Source organism: Trichinella spiralis (assembly GCF_000181795.1).
Source record: "Trichinella spiralis strain ISS 195 chromosome Unknown Scfld4, whole genome shotgun sequence".
Lineage (NCBI taxonomy): Eukaryota > Metazoa > Nematoda > Enoplea > Trichinellida > Trichinellidae > Trichinella > Trichinella spiralis.
This window is the reverse complement of record NW_003526943.1, coordinates 8,123,822-8,141,724: the sequence shown is the minus strand read 5'-3', so window position 1 is coordinate 8,141,724 and position 17,903 is coordinate 8,123,822. Positions and strand designations below refer to the sequence as shown.

At 33.7% G+C, this 17,903-nt stretch overlaps 5 protein-coding genes across 5 annotated transcripts; 2 read left to right on the top strand and 3 right to left on the bottom strand.

Moving 5' to 3' along the window:
- Window positions 1-383: 383 nt before the first annotated feature.
- Tsp_01973 (putative trypsin) lies at window positions 384-2,657 on the bottom strand. Its single transcript, XM_003377753.1, has 5 exons — window positions 2,616-2,657; window positions 1,800-2,038; window positions 1,249-1,759; window positions 971-1,175; window positions 384-736 (listed from the first exon to the last, which is right to left on the bottom strand). Exons 1-5 carry the CDS (start codon window positions 2,655-2,657, stop codon window positions 384-386), a joined length of 1,350 nt encoding a protein of 449 aa, XP_003377801.1.
- Window positions 2,658-5,382: 2,725 nt separating this feature from the next.
- Window positions 5,383-7,493, top strand: Tsp_01974 (conserved hypothetical protein). The gene is made up of 3 exons (XM_003377752.1): window positions 5,383-5,568; window positions 5,611-6,357; window positions 6,897-7,493. The coding sequence occupies exons 1-3, from the start codon at window positions 5,383-5,385 to the stop codon at window positions 7,491-7,493; spliced, it is 1,530 nt and encodes a 509-aa protein (XP_003377800.1).
- Window positions 7,494-8,213: 720 nt separating this feature from the next.
- Tsp_01975 (elastase-1) lies at window positions 8,214-9,852 on the bottom strand. The gene is made up of 5 exons (XM_003377751.1): window positions 9,815-9,852; window positions 9,630-9,737; window positions 9,079-9,547; window positions 8,801-9,005; window positions 8,214-8,566 (listed from the first exon to the last, which is right to left on the bottom strand). Exons 1-5 carry the CDS (start codon window positions 9,850-9,852, stop codon window positions 8,214-8,216), a joined length of 1,173 nt encoding a protein of 390 aa, XP_003377799.1.
- Window positions 9,853-14,161: 4,309 nt separating this feature from the next.
- Window positions 14,162-15,088, top strand: Tsp_01976 (conserved hypothetical protein). Its single transcript, XM_003377750.1, has 4 exons — window positions 14,162-14,169; window positions 14,672-14,739; window positions 14,761-14,945; window positions 15,008-15,088. The coding sequence occupies exons 1-4, from the start codon at window positions 14,162-14,164 to the stop codon at window positions 15,086-15,088; spliced, it is 342 nt and encodes a 113-aa protein (XP_003377798.1).
- A 205-nt stretch (window positions 15,089-15,293) lies between these two features.
- On the bottom strand, window positions 15,294-17,867 carry Tsp_01977 (mothers against decapentaplegic protein). Its single transcript, XM_003377749.1, is given in 9 exon segments — window positions 15,294-15,356; window positions 15,411-15,563; window positions 15,731-15,843; window positions 15,896-16,027; window positions 16,043-16,117; window positions 16,185-16,271; window positions 16,599-16,704; window positions 16,843-17,003; window positions 17,822-17,867. The coding sequence occupies 9 exon segments, from the start codon at window positions 17,865-17,867 to the stop codon at window positions 15,294-15,296; spliced, it is 936 nt and encodes a 311-aa protein (XP_003377797.1).
- Window positions 17,868-17,903: the final 36 nt, after the last annotated feature.

Below are 17,903 nucleotides of genomic sequence, written 5' to 3'. Positions count from 1 at the left end.
CGCTGAAATAAACTTAATGTTCTTGAAACACAGACGGCACTGTTCTTCGATCTACACATTTTATTTTACTGCTGATTATAATAATTATCTTATAATGACCAATCACTCCATACAAATAAAATTCATTTTCCAAACGAATTTTCAAAAGATTGATTGCAAAACATTAACATATATAATAATGTTTGAGAAACATAAATATATTCATGGAAATTATACGATCATGATAAATATCAAATTATATCAATCACTTTCTGAACGCAATTATATGTTGCATAAACAAGAAGCAAAATTCTAAAAATCACCAAGTGCAAAGCAGAAACACATCAGCAAATTTCATTTATTTAGATAATGCATAAAATGACGTCAAAATTTTTAAATGTAGATTAACGGAAAAAGGTGAATGTTGGATCATTGAAACCAAATCTACCAACATCACTTCTACTTCTTGATACAGAAGGTAGACGGTTAATGGTTTTTGTTTCTATGAAAACACGTGGAGAATTGAAAAAGCTTCCACCGCTCATGCCTCCACTACCAGGTGACATGAAATCTGACATAATTTGCTCTAAATCAGGGAATTTTGAATGAGAAGGAAAACCATCTCTGTAGATAAAATTGAAAACATCAGATCCTTTGTAATCGCCAGGAGTATCTTTCACGTTTTCTCTGGTGGGAATTTGCGGCAAATCTTTCATAATATCTTTCTTTCCAACATCTACTCTGCCAGGGGATACACCTGAAATGTATTCAAAAATTCAAAAAACCACAAACACAGTTACGTTTATTATTGTGAAATCAAAGCTATAGAGCTGCAAGATTGTGAAGAGGAAAAATAAAGAAAAATTTTATAGAAATTACCCATGAAATTTCAAATCGAATAAATGAAAAATATAAAATTCAATAAATTCAAAATTAAAATAAAATTTACTTGGACTAGGTTGTGTGTCTTTCTGATCTACTTTTTGTTCACTTGGTTTCGGTTCAAAGCGAGACACAACGGGCACAGTAGAATCAATGCTTCGGGCAGTATCTTGTATCCATTGCATCATTGCCGGGACCTTGGCAAATTTTACGGAGTGCCTTGCATCTCCGCACATAGGCGGACCATAGCTGACTATTCCGTACAGTGTTGCTTTATTGTTTTTCAAACACACTACTGGTCCACCAGAATCACCCTATAAAATTTTATTCACCATTGAAAATGAATTAATCTCATGTGTGTCAATGAATAATATTTGCATTACTTACCTGACATGTTGCAGAGCGGTCAACACCAAATGCACAGAAAACTATTGCATGCTCTTCTGGTTTAATTCTACATTCATCTTTTGGTAATATTTTCATTTCTGCAATTTTCAGAACCTCCGAACCACGTCCACCATCTATTAATACAGCATTTATTAAATTATTGCTTTTTGAATACGTTGATTTCATTAACGTACGATATGTTAATCCCCATCCGCTTGCAAAACAAGGCACATCCAATGGAACTGGCTCATCCGGTTTAGGCAGGCATGCTGATCGAATTTCATTGTTGTAAATTACATATTCTTTAAGCAGCACTAGAGAGAGGTCATAAACTACTGTTGCATCATCATAACGCGGATGACTAATTATGCGCTTTGCGCCTACTGTATGTTGAGTGCTTTCTTTTTCATTAGGTCTGTGGGCACCAAGAATAACCTCTACTTTATCTGGGGCAAAATTTCTCCTATATCTAATATAAAATTTATCAATATAGTTGAATGTGTTATCAAAACTGCAGTTTTAACAATATATGCAATATTATATTATCTTACTCTGCATAGTAGGTGCAATGTGCTGCGGTCAGTACCCACTGACTCCCATTTCCAGGTTTCAGTTCAACAAGAGTGCCTCCGCATAGTTTTACTTTATTGCCATCTTTTTCCAAGAATAATCTTGCTTGGTATGGTATAGAATTTGGTGTTGCAACAGAGCCTCCTGAAATTCTGTTTCCTTTAACGCTTTTTGGAAAAGTGGATGGTAGGGTGCCACATTCATAATTGGCGAAAGCTAGCTAAAAATGAAAATTATGTTATTTCTTTATCATTCTTTTAATTGTGTTCCAACAATTTGAAATATTTTTATTTAATTTCATAGAGTATTTGATGGCGACATAAATTAAAAATATTTACCAAAATTAGTGGAATTAAATCAAAACAATTGTTAATTTTGAACGATTTAACCTTTTTGTTTGACAAGTAGCAACATACAACTAATAAAATATGAAACGAAATGTGAAACAATTTAATAATGAGCTGCGCCCGAATTTTCATTATTTATAATGTGAGGAAAATATGGAATTTTTCAATTTAGCCTTCTTTGACAATTATCCAATTTTTTGTGATAGTCAATATATTGCTGTTCATATTGTGGGATATCTGTAACAAGAAAAGAATTTAGTGGCCATTCCTTATTCTTATTCCTTATTATTATTTTCCATTTCAGCAATTATTTAACTTTGTTTGACACATTTTTGCTTATTCTGTGCTTTTGAGAATGATAATCTTTTATTTTTAGAGAACTTTTATTGCCTTAAATTTTTTTATTTTCTATGTTATTTAATTTTAATTTAAAAGAATAGCAAACCATACCGTTGTATAAGCAAGGAGAAATAAGCACTTGAAAAGGATCATTGTCTCAAACTTCTGCCGTAGTCAATGGAAAGTATGGTACGTCCACAAGTAGTGAATGCTTATATATTATATCTTGATGAAATGTACACACGAAATAAAATCTTGTCAAAACAAATATTCTATTTTTATCAAACAATAATTCAAAAATAGATTTTTTATTTTATGATTTATGGTATTGTAATTTTGTGTTTGGAATTTATTGTTTGCTTTCTTGCCAACGTATTGATGATTATTATCAAAGTGGGTGTTGAACTGAAATGTCAAATGTTTGATATTGAAATGGATCTTATAATATGCGTAGTTTGATTATTGCTTATTGTTTGTGCCGTAGAACAATGTTTGTGTTTCAAGAAATGGGAAGTGATACCCGTGTTCCGTATTAGTATTTATTATTTATTGAACGTGGATACAACGCAGTTATATTATAATAATAATAAATAAAATGAAAACCTTCCTATTTATTGTAAAATTATAATCAATGTTTGCTGTGTTGGAATACTTTTTGGAATGTCGCTTTGTCTATGTGGTGCAGATGCTTGGTTGCTTCCGCCGATCGAAAGAAAATTACGTTCGTTGTAAAAGTGAAATTTATTTTTAATTGCTTGCATCTGTTTTTTATAAAGTGAGCTATTTTACAAATGAATTGAAAAAATAAAGTGAGTTGATGATAAAGGGGAATTGTAGATTTTTTGCACTTTTCCAATATGCTACACATCACGGATATGTATTTCATGTTTGATATAAATCCACAAATGTGTGGAGCAAAAATTAATTCTTCAAAATAAATCCTATGTGCCGGTGCTATATTTCAAATTTTTTGTTTTGCCTAAGCATGATTGCATTATTGGTTACAATAATCAACATTTTGGTGTATAGCATGCCCAACATTTTTCATGTTATTCTTGTTTCAACTGTATGATGATTGCTCAGTTATTATTATGAAAAAGTGCTTTGTTAAAAAATTTTTTATTAACTTTAAGAAAATTGATAGTGTGCAGTTTTGTAAATCATGGTGAAGATCTAGTTCTATTATTGAAAATATCAGCTAACGTACTGCATAGCAAAGTCATGAATGACTTCTTTTCAATTTGATTTTTCATATTTACACATCACTAATCACGCTGAAATATTCTTAATGTACTTGATTCACATATGGCACTGTTTTTCGATATGCCCATTTTATTTCATTGCTCGTCAGAGGTAAGATGGGCTGATTATAATGATTATTTAATTCGGCCAGCGTTTTCATTAAATATTCAACATTCACGAACATCAGATGATCGTTTTCTTTAGTAAATGTGAAAAAGTGGAAGTATAATTCACCTCATTAATTCATTCAACAATAAATTTATTTCATACAATTTAAATCTTAGATGCTCATATAAAATAATCATATTCGAAACTTATTTTTGCATTCTATTCAAGCCCTTAATTGAATAATATTAATTTCAATTTTTTAATTTCGAATAATGCTAAAAATAATAATTGCGCTTATTCATATAATTCAAAACCGTCCTACATTCAACGTATGTCGTCACTAAAGCAAAGTGCTGCAATCATGCATTGTTGAGTTGCATGGGAAAATAAAATAAAGCAGTATTATATATATAAAATACAAAAGAAATTTGATGAACAGGGGCATTAAATTAAAAAATGCATTCAAGAAATCATTAACAAATTAAAAGGCAACACTTTAGGAATTCAATTTTCTTCGTCTCCATATATATTCTCTTTAATTGAAGAACCCGGATTCTCAGAAACGGGCGTATTGACAAAAGAAAAAATCAGGGCAAGTAAAATTTACGTCTGATCATAAAGATTTTGATTGATATTGATTTCCATTAAATACATTTTCAAAATGATTTTCACATACAAAATTTAGGCATGTAGAAGTAACTCTGAGTAAAGTGATTTAAAAATTTATAACTTTTTTCATTGCTTGCACAGCTTTTCTATCTGCTGTTGGTAAGGGAATTTAATTTAGGATTGTTGGGATACATTGTTGATTGAAAAGATTTCCTATCATGCTAGAAGATAGAAGATAAAGAATCATGCTTAACCATCTTTATATTCCTACTGTGTTGACTCTCCTCCTCCTTAGTCACGTGTTTATGTGTGTTAGTAGTGGTGTTGCATTCTTTGTCCTTTTTAACTTACTCGTATCGTGTGTGTTCAGTTGTGTTTTGGTCAATAAATAACAGAAAACGCTATACAGTTGTACGTTTACTCATCACAGTAATTAAATCTTCTTCGAATATAGAACAGGTTATGGGTCCAGACCGCTACCTCTGAGCCAAAACGAATTGATTGCTGTCTCTATCCAGTGGAAAACACAGCGTTTGTACGTTAACGTTACTCTCATATTGTACTCGTGATGACCACCACCGTGAAAATCGAGCTACTCGGTAAGGAAAACTACAACACGTGGAAATTGCAGGCTCAGGCTATATTGGTCAAGAACGATCTCTGGGAATTTGTGAATGGCACAAAACGAAGGCCGAAAATTGTGAAGGATGATGAATCCTCGTTGGATGCAGCACAGAAACGAGACATATCTGATTAAAAGGCAAAAGCGAATTTGGTATTGTCCATAAGTCCACTTGAGCTTCGTGAAATCAAAGACTGTGAGACATCGAATGAAATCTGGCTAAAACTATCGTCTACCTACGAATCCAAAGGTCCTTCCAGAAAAGCAACTCTCCTTAAACGCCTCATTCTCAACAAAATGAATGATGAACAAAAGATGAATATTTTTCTGAGGGAATTCTTCAGTTGCGTTGACAAGTTGAAGGCCATGGACTTGGAAATAGCTGACGATCTACTTTTGATTCTCATGCTTTACGCTATTCCAGACTCATATGAAATCTTTCGAGTTGCGATGGAATCTCGCGACCAGTTGCCGAAGCCGGAAGTACTAAAAATATAATTGCTGGAAGAATACGAAGCTCGTAAGAATAGAGAGCCGAAACACGACGATGCTATGTTTGCCAGAGGGAAGTGTCAGTTGAAAAATACCCAACGTGCGATTGAGAAATCTCATCCCAAAGACAATGAAAAATCGTTCAAATATAAGTGCCATCGCTGTAGAAAGGTGGGGCACATTGCGAAACATTGCCGATCAAACCTTGCTCATCAGCCACAGCAGCAACGAAGAAATACTCAGATGACCCGTCAGGACTGCTACACAAACAAAACGTCTGAGATCTCCCTTTGCATAGGTGGCCGATTCCATTCGAAATGGTGCTTAGATTCAGGAGTATCATCTCATATGTGCTCTAACAAGGAAATGTTTCTCTCCATGAAAAACATGAAACGAACCCTGAGTCTCGCGAATAACAAATCGACTGAAATTATGGAAAGTGGAACGGCTAACTTGGAAATCCTAGGCGGCGACGGAATAAGAAGCGTCAAGTTGGACAACGCTCTTAACGTCCCTGACCTTAGGTCGAATCTACTTTTGGTTGCAAAAATTACTGAAAAGGGATTTGAAGTGACATTCCAAGAAAACTCCGCCATAATTGCAAACCAGAACCTTGGAACAGTCATGGTTGCGTACAAGGAAGATGGTTTATACTATGTCGAAAGTCCGACGTTTATAGCAGCCACCGCTGGAAGCAAGGTCCCCACATTAATGGAATGGCACCGACGCCTCGGACATCTAAATGAAAGGAGCCTTCTAGAACTGACAAAGCATGAAAAGGTATTTGGCATGAAAGTTGGCAAAGAAAAGCTGCCGATATGTGAAATATGCATTAAGAGGAAGCAGACGCAATCCCCGTTTCCAAAGAGTCAAACTAAGAGACATTGTCGTCCATTAGAATTAATCCACACGACATTTATTTGTGGCCCCATGCGACAAAATTCCATAAGAGGATCCAAGTACTTTGTCACATTCATTGACGATCACTCCTGATGGTGTGAAACATACTTCCTGAAGAATCAGAATGAAGTCTTAGATGCTTTCATGGACTTCAAATCACATGCTGAGAATTAAACTGGAAACAAAATTAAAACGTTGCGATCAGACAATGCAACTGAGTACTGCAGCGAAAATTTTCAGAAGTTCTTACGAGTGAACGGTATCCGACATGAAACGTGTTAAAGATTTGTTAGCTGATCTGTGTTATTACGTAAATCCAGATAGCAGCCGTAAGACTTGCAAATACAAACACAGCAGCTACAGAGAGTATTTAAAGAAACACAGAAAGAAACGATTGAAAGGACTAAGTTTATTAACAGACAAGGAACACGTATATATCTCACTGCGGATATCTCACTTATGGACTGCGTTTCCAGAGAGAATCAGGAGCCCTCATGGGATTCTCAGACGCCGACTGGAGCGGAAATTCTGATGACCGAAGATCCTACACCGGTTACGTTTTGAAATTTGGAAATGCCGCGATCAGCTGGGAATCAAGAAAACAAAAAACCGACGCACTATCCAGCACAGAGGCAGAGTATATGGCATTATCTGAAGCATGTAAGAAAGCAATGCATCTCAAACGGATTGTTGAAGAAATAACTGGCTTAAGCAAGTCAGTAATATTGCACAGTGACAATCAAAGTGCACTCAAACTGGCAAGGAACCCAGTATACCACGCAAGAACAAAACACATCGACATCCGTTACAATTTCATTAGAGAGGGTGCAGAACGCAAAGATGTGGAATTGCGATATTTACCAACGGAGCAGATGGTGGCGGACATTCTGACGAAAGGTTTATTCAAGCCGAAGCAAGAAAAGTGCATATCAGAGATGGGTTTAGGAAATCTTTGTGGTGAGAGCCCAAAGCGATTCAACAATGCAGGGGAAGTGTTCGGACACATTGTTCATTGAAAAGACTTCCTCTTATGCTAGAAGATAAAAGTATCAAGCTTAACTATCTTCATGTTCCTACTGTGTTGACTCTTATCCCTCTTAGTCAGGTGTTTATGTGTGCCAGCAGTCATGTTGCATTCTTTGTCCTTTTTAACTTACTCGTATCGTGTGTGTTCAGTTGTGTTTTGGTCAATAAATAGCAGAAAACGCTGTACCGTCGTACGTTAACTCATCACAGCAATTACACCTTCCTCCAATATACAACAAAGATTCTATTGAAGAGCAACGTTTTCAAATAGCATCCTTGTTCACTAATAAATAAAACAAAATAATTGATAAATAGAACATAATTTTAAACTGAAAATTTTTGCCCTTATCTTTGGAAAGATAATAATTGAATTTTTACCGCCTAATTTGAACTTGCATCAATATCTACAACAAGTCTTAATCTTCTCAATATCACCATACAGACAAAATTCATTTTCCATATGAATTTTTAAAAATTTGATTGCAAAACGATAACATATATAATAATGTTTGAGAAACATAAATGCATTCATGGAAATTATACGATGATGATGTACAACAAACTATATCAATCATCTTCTGAACGCAATTATATGTTGCATAAACAAGAAACAAATTTCTAAAAATCACCAAGTGCAAAGCAGAAAAACATCAGCAAATTTCATTTATTTAGATAATGCATAAAATGACGTCAAAATTTTTAAATGTAGATTAACGGAAAAAGGTGAATGTTGGATCATTGAAACCAAATCTACCAACATCACTTCTACTTCTTGATACAGAAGGTAGACGGTTAATGGTTTTTGTTTCTATGAAAACACGTGGAGAATTGAAAAAGCTTCCACCGCTCATGCCTCCACTACCAGGTGACATGAAATCTGACATAATTTGCTCTAAATCAGGGAATTTTGAATGAGAAGGAAAACCATCTCTGTAGATAAAATTGAAAACATCAGATCCTTTGTAATCGCCAGGAGTATCTTTCACGTTTTCTCTGGTGGGAATTTGCGGCAAATCTTTCATAATATCTTTCTTTCCAACATCTACTCTGCCAGGGGATACACCTGAAATGTATTCAAAAATTCAGAAAACCACAAACACAGTTACGTTTATTATTGTGAAATCAAAGCTATAGAGCTGCAAGATTGTGAAGAGGAAAAATAAAGAAAAATTTTATAGAAATTGCCCATGAAATTTCAAATCGAATAAGTGAAAAATATAAAATTCAATAAATTCAAAATTAAAATAAAATTTACTTGGACTAGGTTGTGTGTCTTTCTGATCTGCTTTTTGTTCACTTGGTTTCGGTTCAAAGCGAGACACAACGGGCACAGTAGAATCAATGCTTCGGGCAGTATCTTGTATCCATTGCATCATTGCCGGGACCTTGGCAAATTTTACGGAGTGCCTTGCATCTCCGCACGTAGGCGGACCATAGCTGACTATTCCGTACAGTGTTGCTTTATTGTTTTTCAAACACACTACTGGTCCACCAGAATCACCCTATAAAATTTTATTCACCATTGAAAATGAATTAATCTCATGTGTGTCAATGAATAATATTTGCATTACTTACCTGACATGTTGCAGAGCGGTCAACACCATATGCACAAAAAACTATTGCATGCTCTTCTGGTTTAATTCTACATTCATCTTTTGGTAATGGTTTCATTTCTGCAATTCTCAAAACGTCCGAACCACGTCCACCATCTATTAATACAGCATTTATTAAATTATTGCTTTTTGAATATGTTGATTTCATTAACGTACGATATGTTAATCCCCATCCGCTTGCAAAGCATGGCACATCCAATGGAACTGGCTCATCCGGTTTAGGCAGGCATGCTGATCGAATTTCATTGTTGTAAATTACATATTCTTTAAGCAGCACTAGAGAGAGGTCATAAACTACTGTTACATCATCATAACGCGGATGACTAATTATGCGCTTTGTATCAACTTTCAGTTGAGTTCTTTCTTCTTCATTGGGTCTGTGAGCACCAAGAATAACCTGTACTTCATCTGGGGTAAAACGTCTCCCATATCTAATATAAAATTTATCAATATAGTTGAATGTGTTATCAAAACTGCAGTTTTAACAATATAAACAATATTATATTGTCTTACTCTGCATAGTAGGCGCAATGTGCGGCGGTCAGTACCCATTGACTACCATTTCCAGGTTTCAGTTCAACAAGACTACCTCCGCAAAGTTTTATTCTATTACCCGCTTTTCTGAACACTAATCTTGCTTGATATGGTATAGAATTTGGTGTTGCAACAGAGCCTCCTGAAATTCTGTTTCCTCTAACGCTTTTCGGAAAAGTGGATGGTAAGGTGCCACATTCATAATTGCCAAAAGCTAGCTAAAAGTGAAAATTATTTTAATTCATTGCTTTTATCAATCTTTAATTGTGACCCAACAGTTTAAAATATTTTCAACCGTATTTTAAAGTATTTATCAAAAAATTGTAGAATTAAATTAAAACAATTGTTAATTTTGAACAATTTAACTTTTTTTGTTAGACAAGTAGCAACATACAACTAATTAAATATGAAACGAAATGCGAATCATTTTAATAATGAGCTGCGCCCCAATTTTTATTATTTATAATGTGAGGAAAATATGGAATTTTTCAATATAGCCTTCTTTGACAATTATCCAATTTTTTGTGCTAGTCAACTTATTGCAGTTCATATTGTGGGATATCTGTAACAAGAAAAGCATTTAGTGCCAATTCCTTATTATTATTTTCCATTTCAGCAATTATTTAACTTTGATTTGCACATTTTTGCTTATGCTATGCTTTTGAGAATGATAATCTTTTATTTTTAGTGAACTTTTATTGCCTTAAATTTTTTATTTTCTATGTTATTAAATTTTAATTTAAAAAAATAACAAACCATACCGTTATATAAGCAAGGAGAAATAAGCACTTGAAAAGGATCATTGTTTCAAACTTCTGCCGTAGTCAATGGAAAGTATGGTACGTCCACAAGTAGTCAATGCTTATATATTATATCTTGATGAAATGTACACACGAAATAAAATCTTGGCAAAACAATTATTCTATTTTTATCAAACAATAATTCAAAAATAGATTTTTTATTTTATGAATTATGGTATTGTAATTTTGTGTTTACAATTAATTGTTTGCTTTCCTGCCAACGTATTGCTGATTATTATCAAAGTGGGTGTTGAACTGAAACGTCAAATGTTTGATATTGAAATGTTTGTGTTTCAAGAAATGGGAAGTGATATCCGTGTTCCGTATTAGTATTTATTATTTATTAAACGTGGATACAACGCAGTTATATTATAATAATAATAAATAAAATGAAAGCCTTCCTATTTATTGTAAAATTATAATCAATGTTTGCTGTGTTGGAATACTTTTTGGAATGTCGCTTTGTCTATGTGGTGCAGATGCTTGGTTGCTTCGGCCGATCGAAAGAAAATTACGTTCGTTGTAAAAGTGAAATTTATTTTTAATTGCTTGCATCTGTTTTTTATAAAGTGAGCTATTTTACAAATGAATTGAAAAAATAAAGTGAGTTGATGATAAAGGGGAATTGTAGATTTTTTGCACTTTTCCAATATGCTACACATCACGGATATGTATTTCATGTTTGATATAAATCCACAATGTGTGGAGCAAAAATTAATTCTTCAAAATAAATCCTATGTGCCGGTGCTATATTCCAAATTTTTTGTTTTGCCTAAGCATGATTGCATTATTGGTTACAATAATCAACATTTTGGTGTATAGCATGCCCAACATTTTTCATGTTATTCATGTTTCAACTGTATGATGATTGTTCAGTTATTATTATGAAAAAGTGCTTTGTTAAAAATTTTTTTATTAACTTTAAGAAAATTGATAGTGTGCAGTTTTGTAAATCATGGTGAAGATCTAGTTCTATTATTGAAAATATCAGCTAACGTACTGCATAGCAAAGTCATGAATGACTTCTTTTCAATTTGATTTATCATATTTGCACATCACTCTTTACGCTGAAATAATCTTAATGTAGTTGCATCACAGATGGCACTGTTTTTCGATCTGCCCATTTTATTTCATTGCTTATCATAGGTAAGATCTGCTGATTATTATAGTTATCTTTTTTAAAAATTATTTAGCCTGACAATCTGAACCTGATACCGTATGCCGTTTTTGACGTTGCGTGTGACGTCAGTCAAGTGAATTTCGTCTGAAGTGAAATGTGGTTTTGTTTGTGTGTTTTGCTCTGTTTGGGTGTGTTAGTTTGTTAGTGTGTTTTGAATTATCTTCCACGCAAGTATATTTTACTGAGCTTGCGACTGCGTAAAACTGACTAAATGGCAAAAAACAATTCTTTCGCAGTTCTTCCGGATAGCACTTCGCTGGCTTCTCTGAATGTTTTTTGCCTCTTTTGTCAGTGCCCTTATATAGGGATTTACTGCAGCAGTTATTTGGTTTTATTTGCCATACATTGGGATGGCATAAATTTTGAAAATTTTATAACTTACGGCTGTTTCAACAGCACAGCTTCAACTGGTGATCTAACGAGCGCCTGTTTCTCAACAACTGTGAAATTTGATTGGCAGAAACAGGGTTCTTTCGGTGCCTGTTACCTTTGTTTTTGCCGCTATTCGTAACTCAGCTATGCCGAATTGAATAATCTGCCAGTTGTACTGTTAAGGTCTACTTCAAGTACCATTCTTAATCTGTTTTTTTCTAACGTTACGCAATCTTGTCCAGACAGGGAATTTTGTTAATGTTATATTTTAAACCACTCTGATTATGAAAAATTAATATGAAAATTGCATTTCATCAAATAATGTGCAAAAACACAAAAGAATATTTCTAGAAATTGGCTTATGGGTTGAACTTTAAGTACTATAAAAGCAGATATGGGGTGGTTTTACTCGGTCCCGCTTTTCTCTCATTGGTCTTTGCCCACGCTATTTTATTAGACCGTCAAATCTTTGTCGTATTGGTTTTCATTTTATTTGGCCGTGAAGTCTTTGTCGTATTGGTTTTCCTTGTCTAATTGCTCAGTGAAGTCTTTGTCGCATTGGTTTTTTTTGTCTAATTGCTCATTGATTCAAACTCTTCAGTTGTGATTAAGATTTGACGGTCCAATAAAATAGCGTGGGTAATGACCAATGAGAGAAAAGCGGGACCGAGTAGTACCAAACCAAGCAGATATTGATGACGTTTGGTGATGTTCCTTGTGCGTAGAGAAGTTGATGTGTGTATGCACTGATTGCTGTTGGTCTACTCCCCGAGTATACTTCAAAGGCATGCCGCTCGACATTTGATTGGCTTTAAATTTCATTGGTTTTCATGCCGGCTAAATTTCATTAGTTGCTGCTGCGATGAGTTTTATTCGTTGTCGCAAACTTAAATTTTTACTGGTCGTACTAGTGCTGTACATTGTAATGCGTGCTATTTGTCAAATTTTGATTTCATTTTAATGGTCAGTTTTCAGATATTCAAAGCTTTACTATTTTATGATATTTATGTGGTAAGATTAATTACAATTAATGATTTAATGAAATTCAGTGAAATGGTGAATCCACCTGATCTTTCTTACTAATAGCATCCATAACTTCTAAATCCAGTATATACTTTAATTTAAACTTAAATTTAACTTCATCAAATTAAGAAACAAATTAATAGAAAGCAAACTTTTGAACAAGGTTTTTAAAATGCTCAATAGTATACACGCAATAAACCAAATCAGTTTAAATTAAAGTAAAGCGAATTTCTTAGATCTGATCAGCAGTTCTATGAATGTAATTATACACAAAAATAAACCACAAGCAAATTTGTTAATAAACTTATAATTTTGAATTACTAGTCAGCTTTTAAATGTATAATTTAGCTACTACTAATATACATATAGAAGATAAACAGTAAAAGCTTAGAATGAAAAAGTGACCATTAAAAAGAAACCAAAATTTGACAAATAGAATGAATGAAAATGACAACCAGTAAAATTTAGATTCCAAACAGCGAGTAAAATTCATCGCAATAACAACCAATGAAATTTAGCCGCCGTGTAAACCAATAAAATTTAAAACAAATCAGAGTTCTACGCAAAATTCACAACCAATCAAAGTGTGAAGCGGCATGTCTTTGATGTATACTCGGGGTCTACCCCATTGTTGTTTGGCTTCCACTGTTATATTTTTTCTCGTCCACCAAATTATTAAATGTCCCACCTGTGTCGAAAAGAATTGAATGGGTGATTTACATAATTGCTCAAGATGTAAAAGGTAGGCTCACACCAACAAACTAGGCTACTTTTGATATGAAGTAAAGTTTTTGCCTTATTTTGCTTGCTGATAATAATGAAATTTTTAAAGTAATGAATTTATCAATTATTTAAAACTAATAATTTTGAATGTTTCCTGAACCATGTGACAGTAGTAAAAAAATGAATTATCACAGCACATAAATACTTCCGACCTGAAAATCATTAATATGGTAGTTTTACTGTATTTGATTGTTTATGTAAAGTTGCATACTCATATTGTTGTTTTTTGCATGTATTATCTACTTGTTTTCACAGAGGTTGATTTTTAGTATTTATTTCCGTTTTACTGACGTTTAGCAAGTTTATTTCATGAAGTATGATTGATGTTTCTGTTAATGCTCTGTTAATTTTGAATGGCACGGTTATTTTATATTTCCTGAGTGTATTAACTGGCTGTAGTTCTATGTTATTTGAATTTTTGTTTTCATGATTAAATACATTTAGATTTTACGTTTTGTTTTCATTGATAAAGTTTGTTGTGCATGTTTTGCTTCCGAGAAATGCATTATGTTCAAGCATTTTTAAAACGCTGTTTTCAGTTTCATTTAACTTAAATATGTATACTTAATGAAATAACGAATTTATAATACTGATTTCAAATTTAATAATTGTATTTGTTTTAATTTTTCATTGTTGAAAATACATTTTCAGTTTTTGTAATATAGGTTTGTCTCATTCGTATTTGTTTAACATAGGCATTTATAACATTTATTTCAGTGGTTTCCTTGTAATAACTTTCTTAAGATTATAGATTTTTCTGTTTTGTAATGTCTGTAAGCAGTCTAATGTTTTAAGTGCTGTTTCGTCACTGTGAAATATAATTCATTGTAATAAGGAAAATATTAACTTTACTTATCTTTCAGATACAGAAGGATGTCTGCACTTCCACGACTTTTGCATACCTGTCAGTATCTGTCTGCTATATCTTCTAGTTTGCATATTAGTTTTTTAGGTCGTTTTTTGTCTGCATCTTCCGTTCGTCACGAGTCTTCTGGAACGAAGATGATCCGCTTAGCAACTTTTGATGAAATTCCTATTCCGCACGAGCCTTACGCAGAGGGATATCAACGAGAAAATCGTACTTTTAATCGAATTCTCGCTTTGGGAACGGTGATGCTTAGTGTGACATGTGGCTTGGTTCGTTCATCGGAGTCTTTTTGGCTTGATTCATTTACATGTTTAATTTTCGAAATTTGCAGATGTACGTAAAAGGTTGGTGGGGTTTAGAACCAACCTTGCCGCCGAAAGCCTACCGTAATCGTGTCATCGAACGAGATTAACAACGACCATTTAAGCGTTACGTATGTCGCAAAGAAACTTTTTAATTAAAATATTGAGCATAGCATAGTACAGTATTTTTTGGCAAACAAAACAACACTGTGCTAGGTGACTAACAGACGTCAGTCACAAGGCACATCTGCGCTGAAGGCGTGCTACATGCAGAAATTGATCAAGTTGATAAATAAGCATAGCGATATGGTGCTTTCAGGATACAGACGATATTGGATTACAAGGACTTCCCATTTGCGTCAGCACTTTGTCTAGCCACTGAAAATATTTAATGTTACATTATTAAGATTAAAGAATTTCTATAAAAATCACCTGAAGTGGGCCATGAAGGTGAATTTCAATCCAGCATGGTGTGCTAGTTACATCCTGGCGATGATATTCAGCACCCCATCCTTTCACAAAGGACAATCGAATAGTACACATTTTGGTCAACTCGTAGACAGCTTCGAAACCGCGTTGAACCGACTGATGTAACAGCTATTTTGCAAAATAAATAAATAAATAAATATATATATATATATTGCCCATATTCACAGGTTAAAAGTATAATCATAAAAAGTCAGTCGTATTACCTGTGCAAATTCTTGGTTATTGAATATTTTCAAAGAACAAGACGAGGGAATTTTGCATACTGTAGTTGGATGAAATCCATGATGATAATTGCAGTTGCGCGACTGAACAAAAATAGCATTGTCACTGAAACATTCTGCATACACTTCTCCTCTGATATAAGATAACTGAACACCTACAAAAAAAAATCAGTAGTTGAAAAAAGATGATCAAACTAGAAGTCCAACCTCTGCCAATATGCCTGCGAGTGTTTTCGATAGTTGAATTTCGATTCACATTCGATAACAAACCCAAACATATTCGATCATCTCGATTAGAAGGATCGGTGAAACCGTCAATGACAACCGTATGCGAACGCACTTTAAACAGCTCACCGATGCGGCTATTCAATTCGTAATATGCTATTGAACACCAAAAATCCGGTTCTTGGTAATGAACAGGCTGGACACCTGAAAAAGCATATTAATTAGGCAATTAGATAATTAAAATAGTGTGAAAAGTTAAAATAATACTCACACTGGGGAACATTTTGAACAGCAGTGTCCATAGGAACATCGTGGATATTCTCTTCGCTAGGACTAAACGAAGGCGGTGGACTGTCTGCTAAAATTGGAAATCATTAAAATTTAAGTACCACTTTAATACAACTCGTTGAAGTGGTTTTTCATTACCAGAAACCGCGGAAAACGGGCTTCCAGGTGACGGACTGTGGGCAGAATTTGACCCGGTAATGGGAACACCAATTTGATTGAAACTTATATTGTGAGGAAGAATGGGTTCACTAACTTGCTGAAATGGCAACAAGTTGCTGTTACCCGCGGATCGAGAAGGGGGAAATTCACTATATCGTGGAACAAGTACAGGAGGTAAGACTAGAATTTATAGTGTAGAACAAAAAAAATTCAAACTTCTGAAATTATCATTTCTAACCTGGACTTTCCACTCTCTTATAATGATATGGATTAATGCACACTTCTTTCTGCTTGGCGTTGAATGGATATTCGCAGCATTCGAGTGGGCGAAGTTCATGATGCGACTGCAAGTCTGGCCAACGCCAGACGCGACAATAAATTACGTGCGGAAGACCTTTGCGATGCGAAACCTGAAAAATAAATAAATATATAATTATAAATATGAAACATAATCCCATAAGCGCAATTTATGCTGGGCTTACTTGCAAGCGGCCGTCCAATGATCTTGGAATTGTGACACACTTCGACGGCACCCCCGGATTAGCCAATGCCTTCTCCAATTCTTCCAAAGCACCTTTTTTCTTTTTCAACTTCTTCACTAAGCTGTCAATCGCTTTTTCAGCCCATTTCTCCTCTTCGTCACCTGTAAAGTAACGCTTACATTTCTGTTTGTACTTTAAGTGAAAATGACAATTCAAAAAATACATATATCTGTTGTATAAATGTATTATAAAATATAACCGAAACTGCTGAATATTTCAAATTATTTATTTACTGAACAAAACAATTGATTAAATAAAATTTACCGCCTATTCAACAATTACTCAATTGATTACAACATAATGACTATCAATTTCAGCTATGAACTACTGGTGTAAAAGGGGTTTCGCTGTTAATTTCAAAACTGCAAAACGGCATTCAAAAAATAGCTAAACCGAATTTTAAGAAAAAATTACAAAAAGAATGCAACCAAAGCAACAAATTTGAAGAAAAATTTTGCAAAAATAATTATATACAAGTATAATTATATATGCACAAGTAGAAATTTGAAAAAGAATGAATTTTAAATAATGAAATGAAAACTGAACAAAATAAATAGTCACTACATTTACAGAGTGTCAGTGATGTTGAGGGTTAAATTTGTACAGTAAGCAAATGAAGTACAACACAGATACAGCAATCTATTTTACAAAGATTGAAAACATGCAAATTTTTGTTAGTCATAACAGTTTTTGTTTAACAACATCTCAGGTCACAAATTCAGTTATCATAAAATTTCAGGTTGTTGTTTGAATCTGAAATTGAATTGTCAAAATCTCTACGAAATATGAGTGCTGAAAATTGTTTTTTTTTCTCCCAATATATCACCACGTAATTATTGTTTTGCAATAAGATAAAGTTATAGTAATGGTGGATATGTGTTTTTTTTCGCCGAGAATTTTTATCATCTCGCAGCATCACTTTCTATATTCACCAAGTGTCCAATTTTTGTATTCAACTGAAGCATTTTTCATCATGAAGAAGAAACTGAATTTTCAAAATC